The sequence below is a fragment of the Rhododendron vialii genome, chromosome 7a (genome assembly GCF_030253575.1).
Source record: "Rhododendron vialii isolate Sample 1 chromosome 7a, ASM3025357v1".
In the NCBI taxonomy this organism is placed as follows: domain Eukaryota; kingdom Viridiplantae; phylum Streptophyta; class Magnoliopsida; order Ericales; family Ericaceae; genus Rhododendron; species Rhododendron vialii.
The window spans coordinates 29,938,092-29,954,489 of NC_080563.1; the positions used below are offsets into that span (position 1 = coordinate 29,938,092).

The 16,398-nt window shown below is 36.5% G+C and overlaps 3 protein-coding genes across 3 annotated transcripts; all 3 read right to left on the reverse strand.

The window, feature by feature from the left end:
- Window positions 1-1,448: 1,448 nt before the first annotated feature.
- LOC131332878 (protein FAR1-RELATED SEQUENCE 5-like) lies at window positions 1,449-3,859 on the reverse strand. The gene is made up of 4 exons (XM_058367187.1): window positions 3,540-3,859; window positions 2,937-3,413; window positions 2,742-2,806; window positions 1,449-1,525 (listed from the first exon to the last, which is right to left on the reverse strand). The coding sequence occupies exons 1-4, from the start codon at window positions 3,857-3,859 to the stop codon at window positions 1,449-1,451; spliced, it is 939 nt and encodes a 312-aa protein (XP_058223170.1).
- An 86-nt stretch (window positions 3,860-3,945) lies between these two features.
- Window positions 3,946-4,824, reverse strand: LOC131332879 (protein FAR1-RELATED SEQUENCE 5-like). Its single transcript, XM_058367188.1, has one exon. It carries the CDS (start codon window positions 4,822-4,824, stop codon window positions 3,946-3,948), a length of 879 nt encoding a protein of 292 aa, XP_058223171.1.
- Window positions 4,825-13,053: 8,229 nt separating this feature from the next.
- Window positions 13,054-15,717, reverse strand: LOC131332205 (uncharacterized). Its single transcript, XM_058366284.1, has 2 exons — window positions 15,516-15,717; window positions 13,054-14,633 (listed from the first exon to the last, which is right to left on the reverse strand). The coding sequence occupies exon 2, from the start codon at window positions 14,628-14,630 to the stop codon at window positions 13,536-13,538; it is 1,095 nt and encodes a 364-aa protein (XP_058222267.1). The 5' UTR covers window positions 14,631-14,633; window positions 15,516-15,717; the 3' UTR covers window positions 13,054-13,535.
- Window positions 15,718-16,398: the final 681 nt, after the last annotated feature.

The following is a 16,398-nucleotide window of genomic DNA, read 5'->3' on the forward strand; positions in this document are numbered from 1 at the left end:
TCATATTTGTTTGCTCCTATTTGTTGGCTATGACGATAAATTAACATGCAATGTGTACGTAGGCCTGGAAACATTAGATGGTCAATTGGCAACTAATAGTGCCTTAAAAATGTGGTGTCTTGAACATTTTATTAATCTGAGCCACCTTATTTGGCTATGATGAAAATTTTCTGAGCCAAAATCGCCTATCTAAATTTGTTATATGAGCTACTTGTAACTGTGTTGGACATTGTCGCCCATTCGTACACAGTCGTCCTCCCTTTTTATCTTTCTCTCTCTGGTTGTGGAACGAATGGGGCTGGAGGGGGGCTGGAGGGGTCTTTTTTCTTTCTATTTAATTTCCCACAGCAGTAGGGGGCCTCAAATCCGGACCAAACCAAAATTCGGACAACTAGATCTGAAAAGAACTGTATATATAATGTGTACTAAGGCTTGGAAACATTAGATAGTCAATTGGCAAGTAATGGTGCCACCTTAGTGCCTTAAAAATGTGGTGTCGTGAACATTTCATTTATCTGAGCCACTTTAATTGGCTATGATGAAAATTTTCTGAGCCGTTGAGAGAGTTTGTCCCTATTTCTAGATTGGTTTGCCCTATTTGTTGGCTATGACGATATATTAACATGCAATGTGTACTAAGGCTTGGAAACATTAGATGGTCAATTGGCAACTAATGTTGCCGCCTTAGTGCTTTAAAAATGTGGTGTCTTGAACATTTCGTTTATTTGACTCACTTTATTTGGCTATGATGAAAATTTTTTGAGCCAAAACTCTCTAAATTTGTAATGAGTTACTTCTAGTTTATAGTTGTGTTGGACATTTGTATGAGTGTGTGTAGACATTGTGTGAGTATGAGTGTGTGTATACATTGTGTGAGTGTGTGCAGTAATTGTGTTAAAATAGTCATGTCCAGTTCAAGCAACAGGAGTACCATTCAATCTCGTCACCCTACATTTGAAAATAAGACATGTTGGTGTGGATTGAGAGCTATTGTGCACATTTCAGAGTCAGAAAAGAATCCTGGAAGGCTCTACCACAGGTGTCCAAAGGATTCAAAGGATAAAAGTAAATGCAAGATGTGGGAGTGGTGCTATCCAATTGAGTGTCACCAACCCAACCCACATGTTGCAGCAGATGTGAAACTAGTCAAGAATGATGCACGCCTTGACGCCATTGAAGTCACCGTGGCTAATTTAAAGCACATGCTGTTTGTATTTCAATTCTTAAGTGGGTTAGCCTTCGTAGTGGCTATCATTGCACTTCTTAAGTGAATGTAATTTCTATTTGTTGGTAATTGTTGTAACCGGTAGGATGTCATGGCAGATATTGAGTTGTATGTTTTCATATTGTTTGAAACTTTAGTTGTCAATTTGTATTGGACTGAACTAAGTTGGTATCTGTTAGCTAACTGTACAAGTGCTTGTGTCTAGTGTCCATTTTTTACCATGTTATTCTATGGCAATAGAAACCACTGCAGCCACAGTATTACATCTCGCGGGCCTTCCAAATGTACATTTTGATGAATCTGAAAATGGAATTAGAACCTGAACATGAAATTAGAATTGCAACTCACTTAGGCTATGTTTGGTAACGCTGCCACTTTTCTATTTCCGATTTACTATTCGCTGAAATCAATTTTTATTTTTTCTCAAAAAAAAGTAAAAACATAAAACACGTTTGTGTCAACTTATTTTCCAAAAAAAAAAAAAAGAAGCAAGCAGAGCCTTGTTCCATTTTTTTCATGCCAAAAACAGGGACATGTGCATAGATAATGTGGTGGAGGAGGTCACATGTGGCCTGTGGGTTTGGAGATTCTCTCTCTCTCTCCATCATAGAAGTTTGGGTCTTCATCTGCTTCTTGATTTTGCTTGAAAATTTTCATTACTTCGTTCTTTGTTTTGATTGAACTTTTTGGCAACTGAATTTTGCTTTTAGAAAAGTGGAAGCTCAGTTTTGCTACTTCTCCAATTTTTAGAAATTTTGAAAGTCATTCTATCTTTTCGCAAATGAAAATAGACATACAAACATACTTTCACGTCCAGTTTTTAAAAATTTTAAAAAAGAAAATAGAAAACAGATAGTGAAAGTGATACCAAACATAGCTTTATTGAGTAGGCACTTCTTGCAGGCTGATATTGCACGTTGGCAATTAGGAATTTCTAAAAATGTTTTACAAATTCCTAACTTCTTCTATAAGCTAGTAAAATCACACTTTAGACTAAAAAAATAACTTCTTCTATAAGCTAGAATCTCGGAATCTGTTCAAAAAAAATTCTATACACACAAACACAAATAAAGTTTCCATCTGTCTTTCATCTGTTTTGAGATGTTTCCGAAACCAAATTTAAAAACCAATAATAAGCTAACCTTCCACCACTAATGACAAATCACATTTTAAAGCAAATTGGTAAAACACTTTTACATGTCTACAGCCTCTTTCGTCACAACAAAATAACTACATTCAAAATGGCAGGAAAACATAAGACCTTGGTAATCAATTCCCACGAACCAAATGTACTTCGCAGACAAGCATGAGAATCTACAAAAATCAACAAAATTATAGTGTCCTGCATTACTCTTATCAAACATTCTCTCTCATTACTCGTAATCGGACAACAGTGTCATCTGTTCCTTCAATCACTAATCCATCCTGCAACCCAAAAAAAATACTAACATGAATGGACGAAACAAAAGACAAGAACAAGTAAACAATTAAACGTAGATGTATCACAAACACTTACACTCATCGTCAACGTCATCCTTGTCATCATCCTCGTCATCACTCAACCTAACATCTTGTGAAGATCTAATAAAATAAGACAACAATTACGATGTATTCCATGTATAAACAATGAAATTCATAGTACAAATTAACATCCACTTATATGTTCACAAGTTTTGGACAATTTCTTTTGTCATGCGATTGTCCCGTTAACCCATAACCATTACATTTCCTCATCTTGTTGACGGCCTTCTCTTTTCTTCCTTTCAAACGCTTACCACAACCCTTTGCCCTGACTTGAAGTGGTTCTTTCAAACTATGTTGGCTTCCGAGAGAAGGCGGCACTTGGATACGATTCGTTGAACCATCTTGGCGAGAACTCCTCATCAATGCAATCTTCATTTGACTAGATTCCAAAGCTTCTCGCACAACTTCACTTTTTTCTTCATCTAATATAGCATCATCGATAACTGTACAAACAAGTTGGAAGAGACCTTGTCGCCTCACAAGAAGTGAACTGTTACATATTTCTTTCACACCACTACCTAAGTCATCCATCACCTTGCCCGCTTTTGCTGTTTTCGTCCACCTATGCAAGATATATTCACTAGGGAGTTCCCTAATTTGCATTCTAAAAAGGTACGCCAACAGGTGCCGACATGGAATTCCATCAAATTCAAACAACTTACAACTACAACTCACAAGGTTGGATGACTTATCCACCGAAATCTCACGGGTTCTCGCACCTTCTGTTTCTTCTCTCTAAACATTCCACAAACACCAATGTTCATTCTCGCGTATGAACGTAACCACATACGCATTAATTTGAAAGATCTCCTCTTGAAACCTCTCAAATATGCTCCATGTATATATTTCACGCATTTTCTTTTCCATTGCCCACGAGGTTTTCAAGAGAGGCTTCTCATTTACATCTTTATGGTCCAAATTCAATTCATTATGTCGGACTTTGGCAAGTGCCCTATTGAATCGCGTCACAAAATCCATCATTGAATTTTCTTTGGACACATACCTCTTGAAAAACGAATGAGAAATTTTAGCCTGTTGACTACTAGTCATGTGGGCAGAAAACATGTGATTCGTATATGCGGGAACCCATCTATCACAAATTTCATACATGTCCTGCAACCATTTATTACTAGACAACTTAGAGTTTCCTACAATAGTTGCCCATCTTCATCGAACTCTCCAGGTGTTTCAGAATTTCATATACAATTCTTCAACTCATCATAATGTTCCTTATATGACAGTGCACCCAATTTTTCAGAAAATTTGCTCATAATGTGCCAAATACAATATTGATGAAACGTATTTGGAAGAGCAGAAGCAATTGCTCTTATCGTTGCCGGATCTTGATCAGTTATGATCATTTTGGGTGGTCCACCTGGCATCGCTTTTAACCATTCATTGAAGAGCCACACAAACAAATCAGTTTTTTCATCACTCAAGAACGCACACCCAAGAAGTGTTGTCTGCCTGTGGTGGTTGACCCCCAATATAGGTGCAAATATCAAGGAATATTTGTTTGTGTAGTACGTAGTATCAAACACTACCACGTCCCCAAAATATTGATATGACTTTCTAGATGTCGCATCCGCCCAAAAACAATGAGTCATTCTATCCTTATCATCTCTCTCAAATGTGAACCTAAAGTCCGGATTCTTTTGTTCCATCTCGAAATGCTCATACAAAATGTTCGCATCATGACCATGTACTACATTCTTCCTATCTCTTTTATCATTGTAAAGATCTCGTGCTAAAAATCCAATATTTTCAATACCCCCCGCTTGCAACTCAAAAATACTCATTTGTTGGCAAGTTGACACATTAGCAACAGATAATTGTTGCGTTAAAGCTTTTTGTGCGGCTGATACTCGGCGATGAGATTTTAACAAATGCACCTTTCTTGGCGTTGTAAGCTCATGGTTATGACCCTCGACAAATTTTGATACAACAAACACTTCACCTTTTCTTACGACAGCAAGTTTTGCACCACATTTCTCTCTAGTTAAACCCCGACGGCGTATAGTAGCCTTAGAATTTTTTCTCTCCCCTTCTTTAAAACAAACGTACTCCTTCCTCATTACTTTACCATTCTCACCCAACCTACTAGAATTGATTCGGACACTAAATCCAGCTTGTCTAGCATATTCGTTGTAAAATTCTCAAACATCGTCTAATTTGAGAAATTGTTGGTCAATTTTCAGTATCACTTCATTTTTAACTTGAGGGGTATAAAATTCTTTACAAGAATTCATAGATGATTGACACGGTTGGGATGGTGACAGTGATACTGCTATGTCATTCAAAGATTGCATTCTAAAAATCAAAATACAAAACAATTACTAACATGCAAACAAACAATTACAACAAATACCAGTCTATGTGTCTCCCTTTATGCTATAATATGCAACAAATTTTTGAGAGAGGGAAAGAGATACCTCGATGGTGGTGCTCTAAACAAGGGGGTTGGATCAATATTGGTTTGATCTTGTTCTTCCATTTTATCAATTTTTGAGCTACTTATGGGTAACCTACCAATGGCAACCAATTGCAGACATTATCTCAAAGATTACCAAAAAAAAAAAAAATTCAGCATAAGTGGCACACAAAAACCATTCCAAATAATCGTTTTGTTTTCAACTAGTACAAATAGTAACCAGTTTAATTGCCCTAGCACAAATTATCATCTTTGATTTATAAGAAACAGTTCCAACTTCCAACATCAGTGAGGACATCTCCAGAAACTTTTTTTTTTCCCATATCGCCAAAACAGAATCATTCGCTCATATATCCGAAAAAATGCAAAAAATTCACTGACAACAACAACGAGAGAGATAGAACGAGAGAGAGACCTTAGGGCTGATCTCGGCTTTGGATTTTCGTATATCTTCGCTCGTATATCGTCACCTCTGTGTACAAATCACAGAAATTAGCCCTAAAATCAGAAGTAGAGTTTCGACAATCATAGAAAACAAGAGAGAGAGAAAGAGAACGAGAGGCAGAGAGGGAGACACCTTAGCTTGGGTCGTCCTTCTTCGTCTTCACTTGGGTGACTCGTATATCGTCACCTCTGTGTACAAATCACAGAAATTAGCCCCTACAATCACAGTTAGGGTTTCAAAAATCAGTGAGAACCGGGAGAGAGAGAACCGAGAGAGTGAGAGAGAACGAGAGAGAAAGAGAGACCTTACGTTCGTCGTCTACGATCGAGCCGTTCGTACACAGTCGCCCTCCCTCTTTCTGTTTCTCTCTCTGGTTGTGGAACGAATGGGGCTAAAGGGAGGTTGGGGTCTTTTTTCTTTCTATTTTATTTCCCCACAGCAGTGGGGTCTTTTTTCTTTCTATTTTATTCCCACAGCAGTGGGGGGCCCCCAAATCTGGACCAAATAAAATCCGGTCGTCTGGATATGAAAAGAACTGTATATATATATATATATATATATATATATATATATATATATATATATAGATATATATATATAGAGAGAGAGAGAGAGAGAGAGAGAGAGAGTCCCCTTCTTATAAGGATCACCTCATTTTAATAAAATGCGGACCTCCCTTTTCCGATCGAATTTTGATGATCCGAGCCGCTCAATGTGTTCAGAACGTGATTTTAAGGGTACCCACGAGAAATCAGCAAAAAAAAAAGACCGGGAAGGGCTTCATCCAAGCAGTTTTTGTTTGTTTTTATCGAACGATTCAAATAAAAACTGCTCAAATCAAGCCCTTCCCAGTCATTTTTTTTGCCGATTTCTCCCGTATACCCTTAAAATCACGTTCTGAACACATTGAGAGGCTCGGATCATCGAAATTCAATCGGAAAAGGCGAGAAATTGGGAGGTCCGCATTTAAGGTCCTTACTTGAAGATTTCTCTCTCTCTCTCTCTCTCTCTCTCTCTCTATATATATATATATATATATATATAAAGATTTTTGGGATGAAATCACAAAGGCCAGGGTCCTATCTGTTCCTATCTGTTATTATGGGATCTTAATCATAATAAACATTTTCCAATTAGTAATGATCCACTGTTAAAAAAAAAAACACTTTCCAATTGCAAAAAGAACACAGACCTCCACCGTCCTCCACAAAAACGCAGACCTCAAGACCGTCCTCTCGTCGATCGCAAAAACACAAACCTCACTCCACCAACCGTTTGTCCTCCGGTCTTGTCGTCGCCGTCTCCGTCCTCGTCTTCCATCGCCCAACCCGGCTCTCCTCACTGTACATCGTCGTCATCGTACTCCATCGCTTCGCCATCCTCCATCACCGTCGCAGTCCCTCATCCAACCTCTATCGCCAAGACCTATTTCAAAACCTCCATCCGTCCTCTGCTACTTCTTCGGTCAATCGGGCGCGCGAGGAGGAGAAGTAAACTCTTCGCCGTAGAGCGCTCGCTCAAGGTTACTCAATACTGGATGAAACTGACAACGGGGCCAACCGGTGTGAGTCAACGACGTTGTTGTTTTATGGGTGACAGTGTGAGGATAATCATTCAATTTGTTATATTTTTTACCACACGAAGAATTGTCACGTTAAACTATGTTTAAATAAAAACGATGACGAGAAAAATCTGGGATACACCATGATTTGCATACATATGGCTTATATTTGTTTTAAAACCATGTTTTTTTTTAAAACGATGACAAGGCAAATCTGGGATACACTATGTTTTTTTTATACCAATCTGAGCCATGATTTGTATACACCATAATTGGTATTATTCCTTTTGTCATGTTTTTTTAACGGACAATTTAACATGATAATTTACCATGAAACCAATCTGAGCCATGATTTACATACACCATGTCACCATGATTGGTATTATTACTCTTGTCATGTTTTTTTAACGGACAATTTAACATGATAACTTACCATGAAACTTATTCCTCTTGTCATGTTTTTCATGATAAATGATGTAAATAATTTACCATGAAATTGTAAATATAGTGGGAATAAAAATCAAATCTGCTTAGACGTAGTACACCATGGATACGTTAATTATTTTCATGATTCAAACAAGCATTTCATGGTGACGGTGCAAATGATTTAGCATGAAAATGAAATAACAGAAAAATCAGTTTCATGGTAAATGATATAAATAATTTACCATGAAACTAAAACCATCATAACTACAAAGATTATTATACATGCAAATTGGGCATTCAAACAACATATTAATAGACAATGGCCATTGCGGAAAAAGGATGGAGAAGGATTAAGACGAATGTAAAAATTTCAAAATGCAAAAAGACGATTTATCAAGAAGGAATGTAGAAATCATTGGGATTTGGTGATCTACACAATCGAAAATTTGAAATCATCCTATTGTTTCTCACTTAATTGGAGGATTGTGATATGAAACCGAATCCCCTTAATTTACGAGTTAAGAAGGTTTATTAAGGACTGTTGTATTCATCTAAATCCCTTTAATTTAGGAATCAAACAAGCAAATGGGTAATAAGGGTATTTCACGCACTAAGATGATGGAAATATAAGCATGAAAAAAGGGCGAGATTAATTCTTACATGGTATGAATAAAGATGATGGATATTTAAAGGGAAAATTTCAAAATTAACACCTGAACTTTGTACCAAATGTCACAGAAACACCTGAACTTAAGTTTATTTTAATTAAACACCTGTATCAACAAAATTTCCAAATTTAGACACCTGAATTTAAGTTTATTTTAATTAAACACCTGTACTAACAAAATCTCCAAATTTAGACCCCCGTCGTTAAACTCCGTCCCAAAAATTGCTGATATGACATCTCTAATCCGTTTAAGTTGCCCCATTGCACATGTTTCAAATAGGGGACGATGCACCCAAAAGAAATCCATCATTAGAAGTATGCCGAGCAGAAAGAAGAACTGGGTTTGGGCAAAAAAACATAGTTTGGAGGGAAAATGACCTTAACCTAATTGGTTTCCCTCCATTTCTCTCTCTAGAAGTCTACCATTGTTCCACAATCTCTCTCACTTCAACCCTAGACCTGAAGTCTGCCTATGGGTTTCTCTTGGATGCATTGTCCCTTATTAGAAACATGTGCAATGAGGCAACTTAAACGGGTTGGAGATGCCATATCAGCAATTTTTGGGACGGAGTATAACGGCGGGGGTCTAAATTTGGGGATTTTGTTAGTACAGGTGTTTAATTGAAATAAACTTAAGTTCAGGTGTCTAAATTTGGGGATCTTGTTAGTACATGTGTTTAATTGAAATAAACTTAAATTCAGGTGTCTCTGTGACATTTGGTGCAAGATTCAGGTGTCATTTTGAAAATTTTCCCATATTTAAATATTCCAATTTTGTTTTCCATTTTCCTCACCCATTTCTCTTTCCGGAGCATTTATTTCCTTCCTACTTTATTTTCCTTTTTCCTTAAAATAAGAACAAAATAAGTGAAATTGTTATAAAACCAACGGAATAAATAAGATTGTAGAAACTAAATTAAGCACTAAACACAAATATATAGAAAAGATAGTTTCTCCAGGAACTATTGAGAACAAAGTAGATCTTCAGGATCTATTATATTATGCTAAGTGTTTCTCTTTTCTGCTCTTTGCCTTTTCTTTCTCATTGATATGAACTCTCCATTTTTCTCCGATTACATCTACATTTATAGGAAAATGGGGAAAGGATGATTGATGAGAGAGAGACCCCATAGAATTAACTATGTTCCCTAACTAATAACATGTACTACTATTCCACCCATTTCTTTTAATGTGATAAGCCAACTCCGCAAGATTTTTCTAACACTCCCCTTTGGATGATCACATGCTAAAAATATGCCCTGTTAAAAACTTGTCAAGGAAAACCCAATGGGAAAAACCTTCGAAGAAGGAAATATAGTGCAGTATTCTTGAGTCTCTTGCAATATGGTCAGTCTTCAGATTACCTCGTTAAAACCTTTGCTAAGGAAAACCCAGTGGGACAAAACCTTAGCCTAAGGAAAAAGAGTGCAATCATTTTCAAGTTATTGACTCCCCCTCAATGCTGCAAGATAAATCTTTGAGTTGACACATTCCGATACTATTTACCAACTTCTTGAATGTTGTGGTTGGTAATGCCTTAATGAATAAGTCTGCTAGATTGTCATCAGACCGTATCTGCTGAATATCAATATCACCATTTTTCTGAAGGTCATGAGTGTAGAAGAATTTTGATGATATGTGCTTAGTTCTGTCTCCTTTGATATAATCTTCCTTGATCTGTGTGATACATGCAGCATTATCTTCATACAATAATGTCGGATGATCTTTGATTGACGACAATCCACATTTTTCCCGAATGTGTTGAATCATAGACCTCAACCAAATACATTCGCGGCTTGTTTCATGAATTGCGATAATCTCAGAGTGATTAGAAGAAGTAGCAGTCAACGTTTGCTTTACAAAACACCATGAAATAACAGAACCACTGCAAGTGAACACATATCCTGTTTGTGATCGGGCTTTATATGGATCTGATAAATAACCAGCATCTGCATATCTGATTAATTGTGATGTTGATCCATTTGAATAGAATAAGCCCAAGTCAGTCGTTCCTCGGAGATAACGTAATATGTGTTTAACTCCTTTCTAATGCCTCTGAGTTGGAGCAAAACTGTATCGAGCTAACAAATTGACCGAAAATGCAATATCCGGTCTTGTACAATTTGCTAGGTACATAAGTGCACCGATTGCACTCATATATGGTACGTTAGGACCAAATATATCTTCTTCATCTTCTAGAGGTCGAAACGGATCTTTGTTCACATCGAGTGATCTAACAATCATTGGCTTACTCAAAGAGTGTGCCTTATCCATGTAAAATTGCTTCAGGACTTTTTCCGTGTATGTTGACTGATGTACTAGAATCCCATTTGGCAAATGTTCGATCTGTAGGCCGTGACAACACTTTGTTTTGCCAAGATCTTTCATTTCAAACTCTTTCTTTATATATTCTGCGGTTTTTATAAGCTCTTCTAGAATTCTAACGAGATTTAAATCATCGACATAAACCGCAATAATTGCAAAATCAGAGTTTGATTTATTAGTAAAAATACATGGACAAATAGGATCATTTTCATATCCTTCCTTTAACAAATAATCACTAAGCTGTTTATACCACATACGATCAGATTGTTTCAATCCATATAAAGATTTTTGTAGCTTAAGAGAATAAACACTTCGAGGTTTTGATTTGTGTGCTTCAGGCATAGTATATCCTTCAGGGACCTTCATGTATATGTCAGCATCTAGTGATCCATATAAATATGCAGTCACTACGTCCATCAGGCGCATATCCAGACATTCCATGACTACTAAGCTGATCAAAAATCTAAATGTGATTGCATCCATTACGGGAGAGTATGTCTCCTCATAATCAATTCCAGGTCTCTGCGAGAAACCATGTGCAACAAGTCGTGCTTTACAGTGCACAACTTCATTCTTCTCATTGCGTTTTCGCACAAACACCCACTTGTATCCTACAGGCTGTATTCCTTCAGGGGTTTGGACTACATGTCCAAATACTTCCCTTTTTGCAGAATTTAGTTCTGCTTGAATTGCTCCTTTCTAGATTGGCCAATCATTTCTATGTCGACATTCCTCAACAGTTTGTGGTTCACTTTCTTCATTACCTTCAGTAATGTTCTCATTACTTCTAGTAATGTCAATAGAAACTTTAAATGAAAATGCATTGTCGACAACAGTTTTATTTCTATCCAATATTTCACCTGTGTTCATATAATGTATTGAGATCTCATTACTTTCAGGTACCTATTCCTCTTCAAGAAATAATTCCTCGGGAGTTTTCTCTTCAGGAGATTCATACTTACAGGAAAATATTGATAGATTCACTCTTTCATTTGCCTTTTTTGTGGGTTTAGCCTCTCCAGGAGTGCTTGAATTTGTTAGCTTGGTCTCTTCGAGATTACCAGCTACTTCAGCCTCTTTGCCTTGGATTTTCCTCTTCCGGGGGAATTTATCTCTTACACCGACAGGTCTCCCACGCTTCTGGCGTGCCTTAGACTCATCACCTGCTATGCCAATGGTTTATTCTGCAGGAACTTCAATGCGTGCTGGAAAGTTAGTAGCTGGTATATGAGACTTAGTCACCTTTTTTGTGTTGGTGAATGCATCCTGTAGTTGATTTGCAATACCTTGCAAATGTATAATTCTTTGAACTTCTATGTCACATTGATTAGTACGCGGATCAAGATGAGATAATGTCGAAGCATTTCAAGTAATTTCACCTCGAGCTTCTGGCTTGGATTTATCTCCCTCTAATGGTGGGAACACTGATTCATCAAAATGGCAATCCTCAAACGTGCCTTAAAAAGATCACATGTTAAGGGTTTAATGTATCTAATGATAGATGGAGAGTCAAAACCTATATAGATACCAAATCTACGTTGAAGACCCATTTTAGTGCGTTGGGGAGGTGCAATAGGTACATACACAGCACAACCAAAAACTCTTAAGTGAGAGATATTCGGTTGTTGACCAAAAACAAGTTGTGCATGCGAGTATTTGTGATATCCAGTAGGCCTAACACGAATTAGAGAAGCAGCATGTAAAATAGCATGACCCCAAGCAAATACTGGTAATTTTGTTTTCTTAAGCAATGGACGAGCAATCAGTTGAAGTCTTTTAATAAAAGATTCAGCTAAACCATTCTGGGTATGTGTGTGTACAACAGGATGTTCAACATCAATACCTATTGACATACAATAATCATTAAATGCCTGAGATGTGAATTCTCCAGCATTGTCCAGACGAATTGTCTTGATTGGGTGATCCGAAAATTGTGCTCATAATCTGATTATCTGAGCAAGAAATTTAGCAAATGCAACATTTTGTGTAGATAATAAACAAGTATGTGACCATCTGGTTGAGGCATCAACTAAAATCATGAAATAGCGAAATGGTCCACAAGATGGGTGTATTGGTCCATAAATATCCCCTTGAACTTTTTGTAAAAAGGATGGAGACTCAATAACGACTTTAGAGAAAGATGGTCAGTTATCAGTTTCCCTTGTGAACAAGCATTATAGGGGTAATTGCTGGGCAAAAGAATCTTCTGGTTCTTTAACGGATGCCTATGTGAATTTTCGACAATACGACGCATCATTATTGAACCTGGATGCCCAAGGCAATCATGTCATAGCATGAAAAGTTTTGGATTAGAGCACCTCTGGTGCATAATCGAATATGATTCAATTGTTTTAATCGTCGTGTAATGTAGCCCAGAGGAGAATGCAGAAAGTTTTTCTAATATTATCTTCTGGCCAGGTACATTGGAAGTGATATATAAATACTCTTTTTGACCTTTGCTAATGGTTTCAATATGGTAACCATTACGATGTATATCTTTGAAACTTAGAAGATTTCTTCTGGATCTGGTAGAATACAGAGCATTGTCAATACGTAAATTTGTTCCATTTGTTAACACAATATTTGCTCTTCCAAAGCCTTCAATTAGGTTTGCGGAACCTGATATTGTATTGACATTTGCTTGTACCTTTGTCAATTGTTTAAAATATTTGTTATCCCGAAGAATAGTATGTGTTGTACCACTGTCTACCAAACAAATATCTTCACCAGTTATCTTTGTTTTTGATAACGCATTGTTAGTATCCATGCCCCTATTATATGCAAGAAAAGATTTCATAAATAGATAACTGAAACACACCTTGACATTTTATTACAAAGACAAACATGACATATTTCTTACAACATGATTAAAAACATAAACACACCTTCAAATTTATTACATTCAATATAAGTAGGAAATGATAATTTAGTCTAACTGCTGGGACCATTCAGGGTAGTCGTTTTCGTCATAGAGATCATTTTTCGTTCCACTTGGTTTACCAATATACTCAGAGATATCAAAAACGTTATATCAAAAGGTTCAAAAGGGTCAGGTTGATTATTATTCATTTGATCGGTGAAATTTGTTTCAATCTCCTTTTCCTTTCCTTTGATAGATGCCTGATAAAGGTTTGCCAAATGCCTCGGTGTACGACAGGTACGTGACCAATGTCCTTTCGCTCCACATCTGTAGCAGAAGTCCTCAGAATTCTTGGAAGGCTTATTTTCCAAATTCTTCCCTTTTCCTGCAGACACTTCTGGTCTAGTCCACTTATTCCACTTCTGGGGAATATCTCGTTTCTTGCCTGATTTCTGAACATATCCTTCATGGACTTGGTGGTTATGGCTACCACGCCCATGCCCACGTCCACGACCACGACCACGGCCATGATCACGACCTCGTCCCTGATTAGGAAAAGAGACTCTATTTGCTTCTGGGAATGGTATAGAGCCAGCTGGACGAGACTCGTGATTCCTCATTAACAACTCGTTATTCTGTTCAGCAACCAGGGGACATGAAATTAAATCTGAGTATTTCTCAAACCCACGCTCTCTGTATTGCTGCTGCAGGAGCAAATTGTTGGCATGAAAAGTGGTAAAAGTTTTTTCCAACATATCTTTTTCAATGATAGTTTCACAACATAATTTTAAGATCGAAACTATCTTGAACAGAGCGGAGTTATACTCGCTAACAGATTTATAATCTTGCACCCTTAAATTTAACCAGTGATAACGAGGTTTGGGCAGTATCATTGCTTTTTGGTGCCCGTACCTTTCTTTCAGATTATTCCATAAGGTTAATGAGTCCTTAACCGTAAGGTACTCAGACTTCAGGTCTTCATGGAGGTGGTGGCAAATAAATATCATTGCTTTGGCGCGATCCTTCAAGGACGCGTCATTACCAGTTTTTATCGTTTCTCCTATTTCCATGGCATCGAGGTGAATCTCAATGTCAAGAATCCATGATAAATAATTTCTTCCTGAAATATCAAGGGCTGCAAATTCCAATGTTGTGTAGTTCGACATTGTCTATAAAAATAAGAGATTTCAATTTAGATAAACATTTAAATAATGGATAGTTGAATGAACGACTCATATTTAATGAACTGCAACAATAAGTCTAAGGAAACATTATACAAATATGTGGGACAAACCATATTTATCTAAAACCTTGAGGAAACAAGGGTTATAAAATCAATTCAATTCCAACTTTTACTTTCTGTCTTTTTTCAAGATACTGACTTGCAATATACATATGCATTTATTCTATCTCTCTTTATATACATACATATTTTGTAAGAGCCATGCATGTTCAGACAACAAGAATCCGAAGGAAATTTACTATTTGAATTTTGACTCAAGTTATCAAAATTTATACCAAAGACTGTTTGTGCTTCTTGTTATCAATAAAATAAATGCTTAGTCCTTTCCCATGAGAAATTGATAATAGTGAACAAACAGTAATGTAGATGACAAATTTAAACATTCATTTAGAAAAATAACAGAGGGGATGAAATAAATAAATAAGTTTGCTGGTATATGGTTAACCACTGAGGTTAGCTTAGTGGCCAAACTCGTGGTTTTTCTTAAGGAGGTCACGGGTTCGAATCGGTGTAGTGGATTCAATATTGAAGACCCACCCACTTTGTTGCAAAAAATAATTCGGGTATTCTCAATTTTTTTTTCATATTGTGCAAAATACTTCAGGTATTTTACTTTTTTTTTCATATATATAAGTATTTACTAGTAGAATACTTCAGGTATTATAGAATTCTTCAGGATTCATAATTGATAAGTACTTTATGTACCCTTTTTTTTAGCATATATACTACGTACGTATATTATGCAGGAAAAAGACATAGTAAGCAGAACATATGAACAAGTGAATTATAGGAAATGTAAACCATTTACCTTTCGCAGTAGGGTAGAGACTCGTGCTGATAACGTGTTCTAAAACCAGCGGAATATATAAGATTGCAGAAACTAAATTAAGCACTAAACACAAATATATAGAAAAGATAGTTTCTCCAGGAACTATCGAGAACAAAGTAGATCTTCAGGATCTATTATATTATACTAAGTGTTTCTCTCTTCTGCTCTTTGCCTTTTCTTTCTCATTGACATTCATACTCTGCATTTTTCTCCGATTACATCTACATTTATAGGAAAATGGGGAGAGGATGATTGATGAGAGAGAGACCCTATAGAATTAACTATGTTCCCTAACAACATGTACTACTATTCCACCCATTTGCTTTAATGTGATCAGCCAACTTCGCAAGATTTTTCTAACAGAAATAACCATTAAAGAATTTTTTTTATTTTCCTTCCTTGTCTCACATTATTCCTAGTTTACAAACAGAGCCTAAAAATATTGGGAAAATTTCAAAAAAGCCCCTGAACTTTCTGACAACTTGCAAAAAACACCTGGACTTTCACTATTAACAAAAAAACATCTAAACTTAGCATTCCGTTAGCAATTAAACCCCTGCCGTCCAATTCCGTCAATTTTTAACGGATGGAGCTAACGAAAGATGTTAACTTTTTATTTTTTTACTTTTTACATTCAAAAATTACTTTTAACTCTTTCTTTTTTTATTGGTAAATAAATATGCAATTAAGTTCTTTTTTTTTCTTATTATTTATCGAAAATTACTTTAACCCTATTTTTTATTTTCAAATTTTACCCTTCCCCCCCCCCCCCCCCTCTCTCTCTCTCTCTCTCTCCCTTTTTTTCTTATTAGAATCGATTCCACACCACCAATTAACCCCACAACCAACCGCCAAAGCCTTA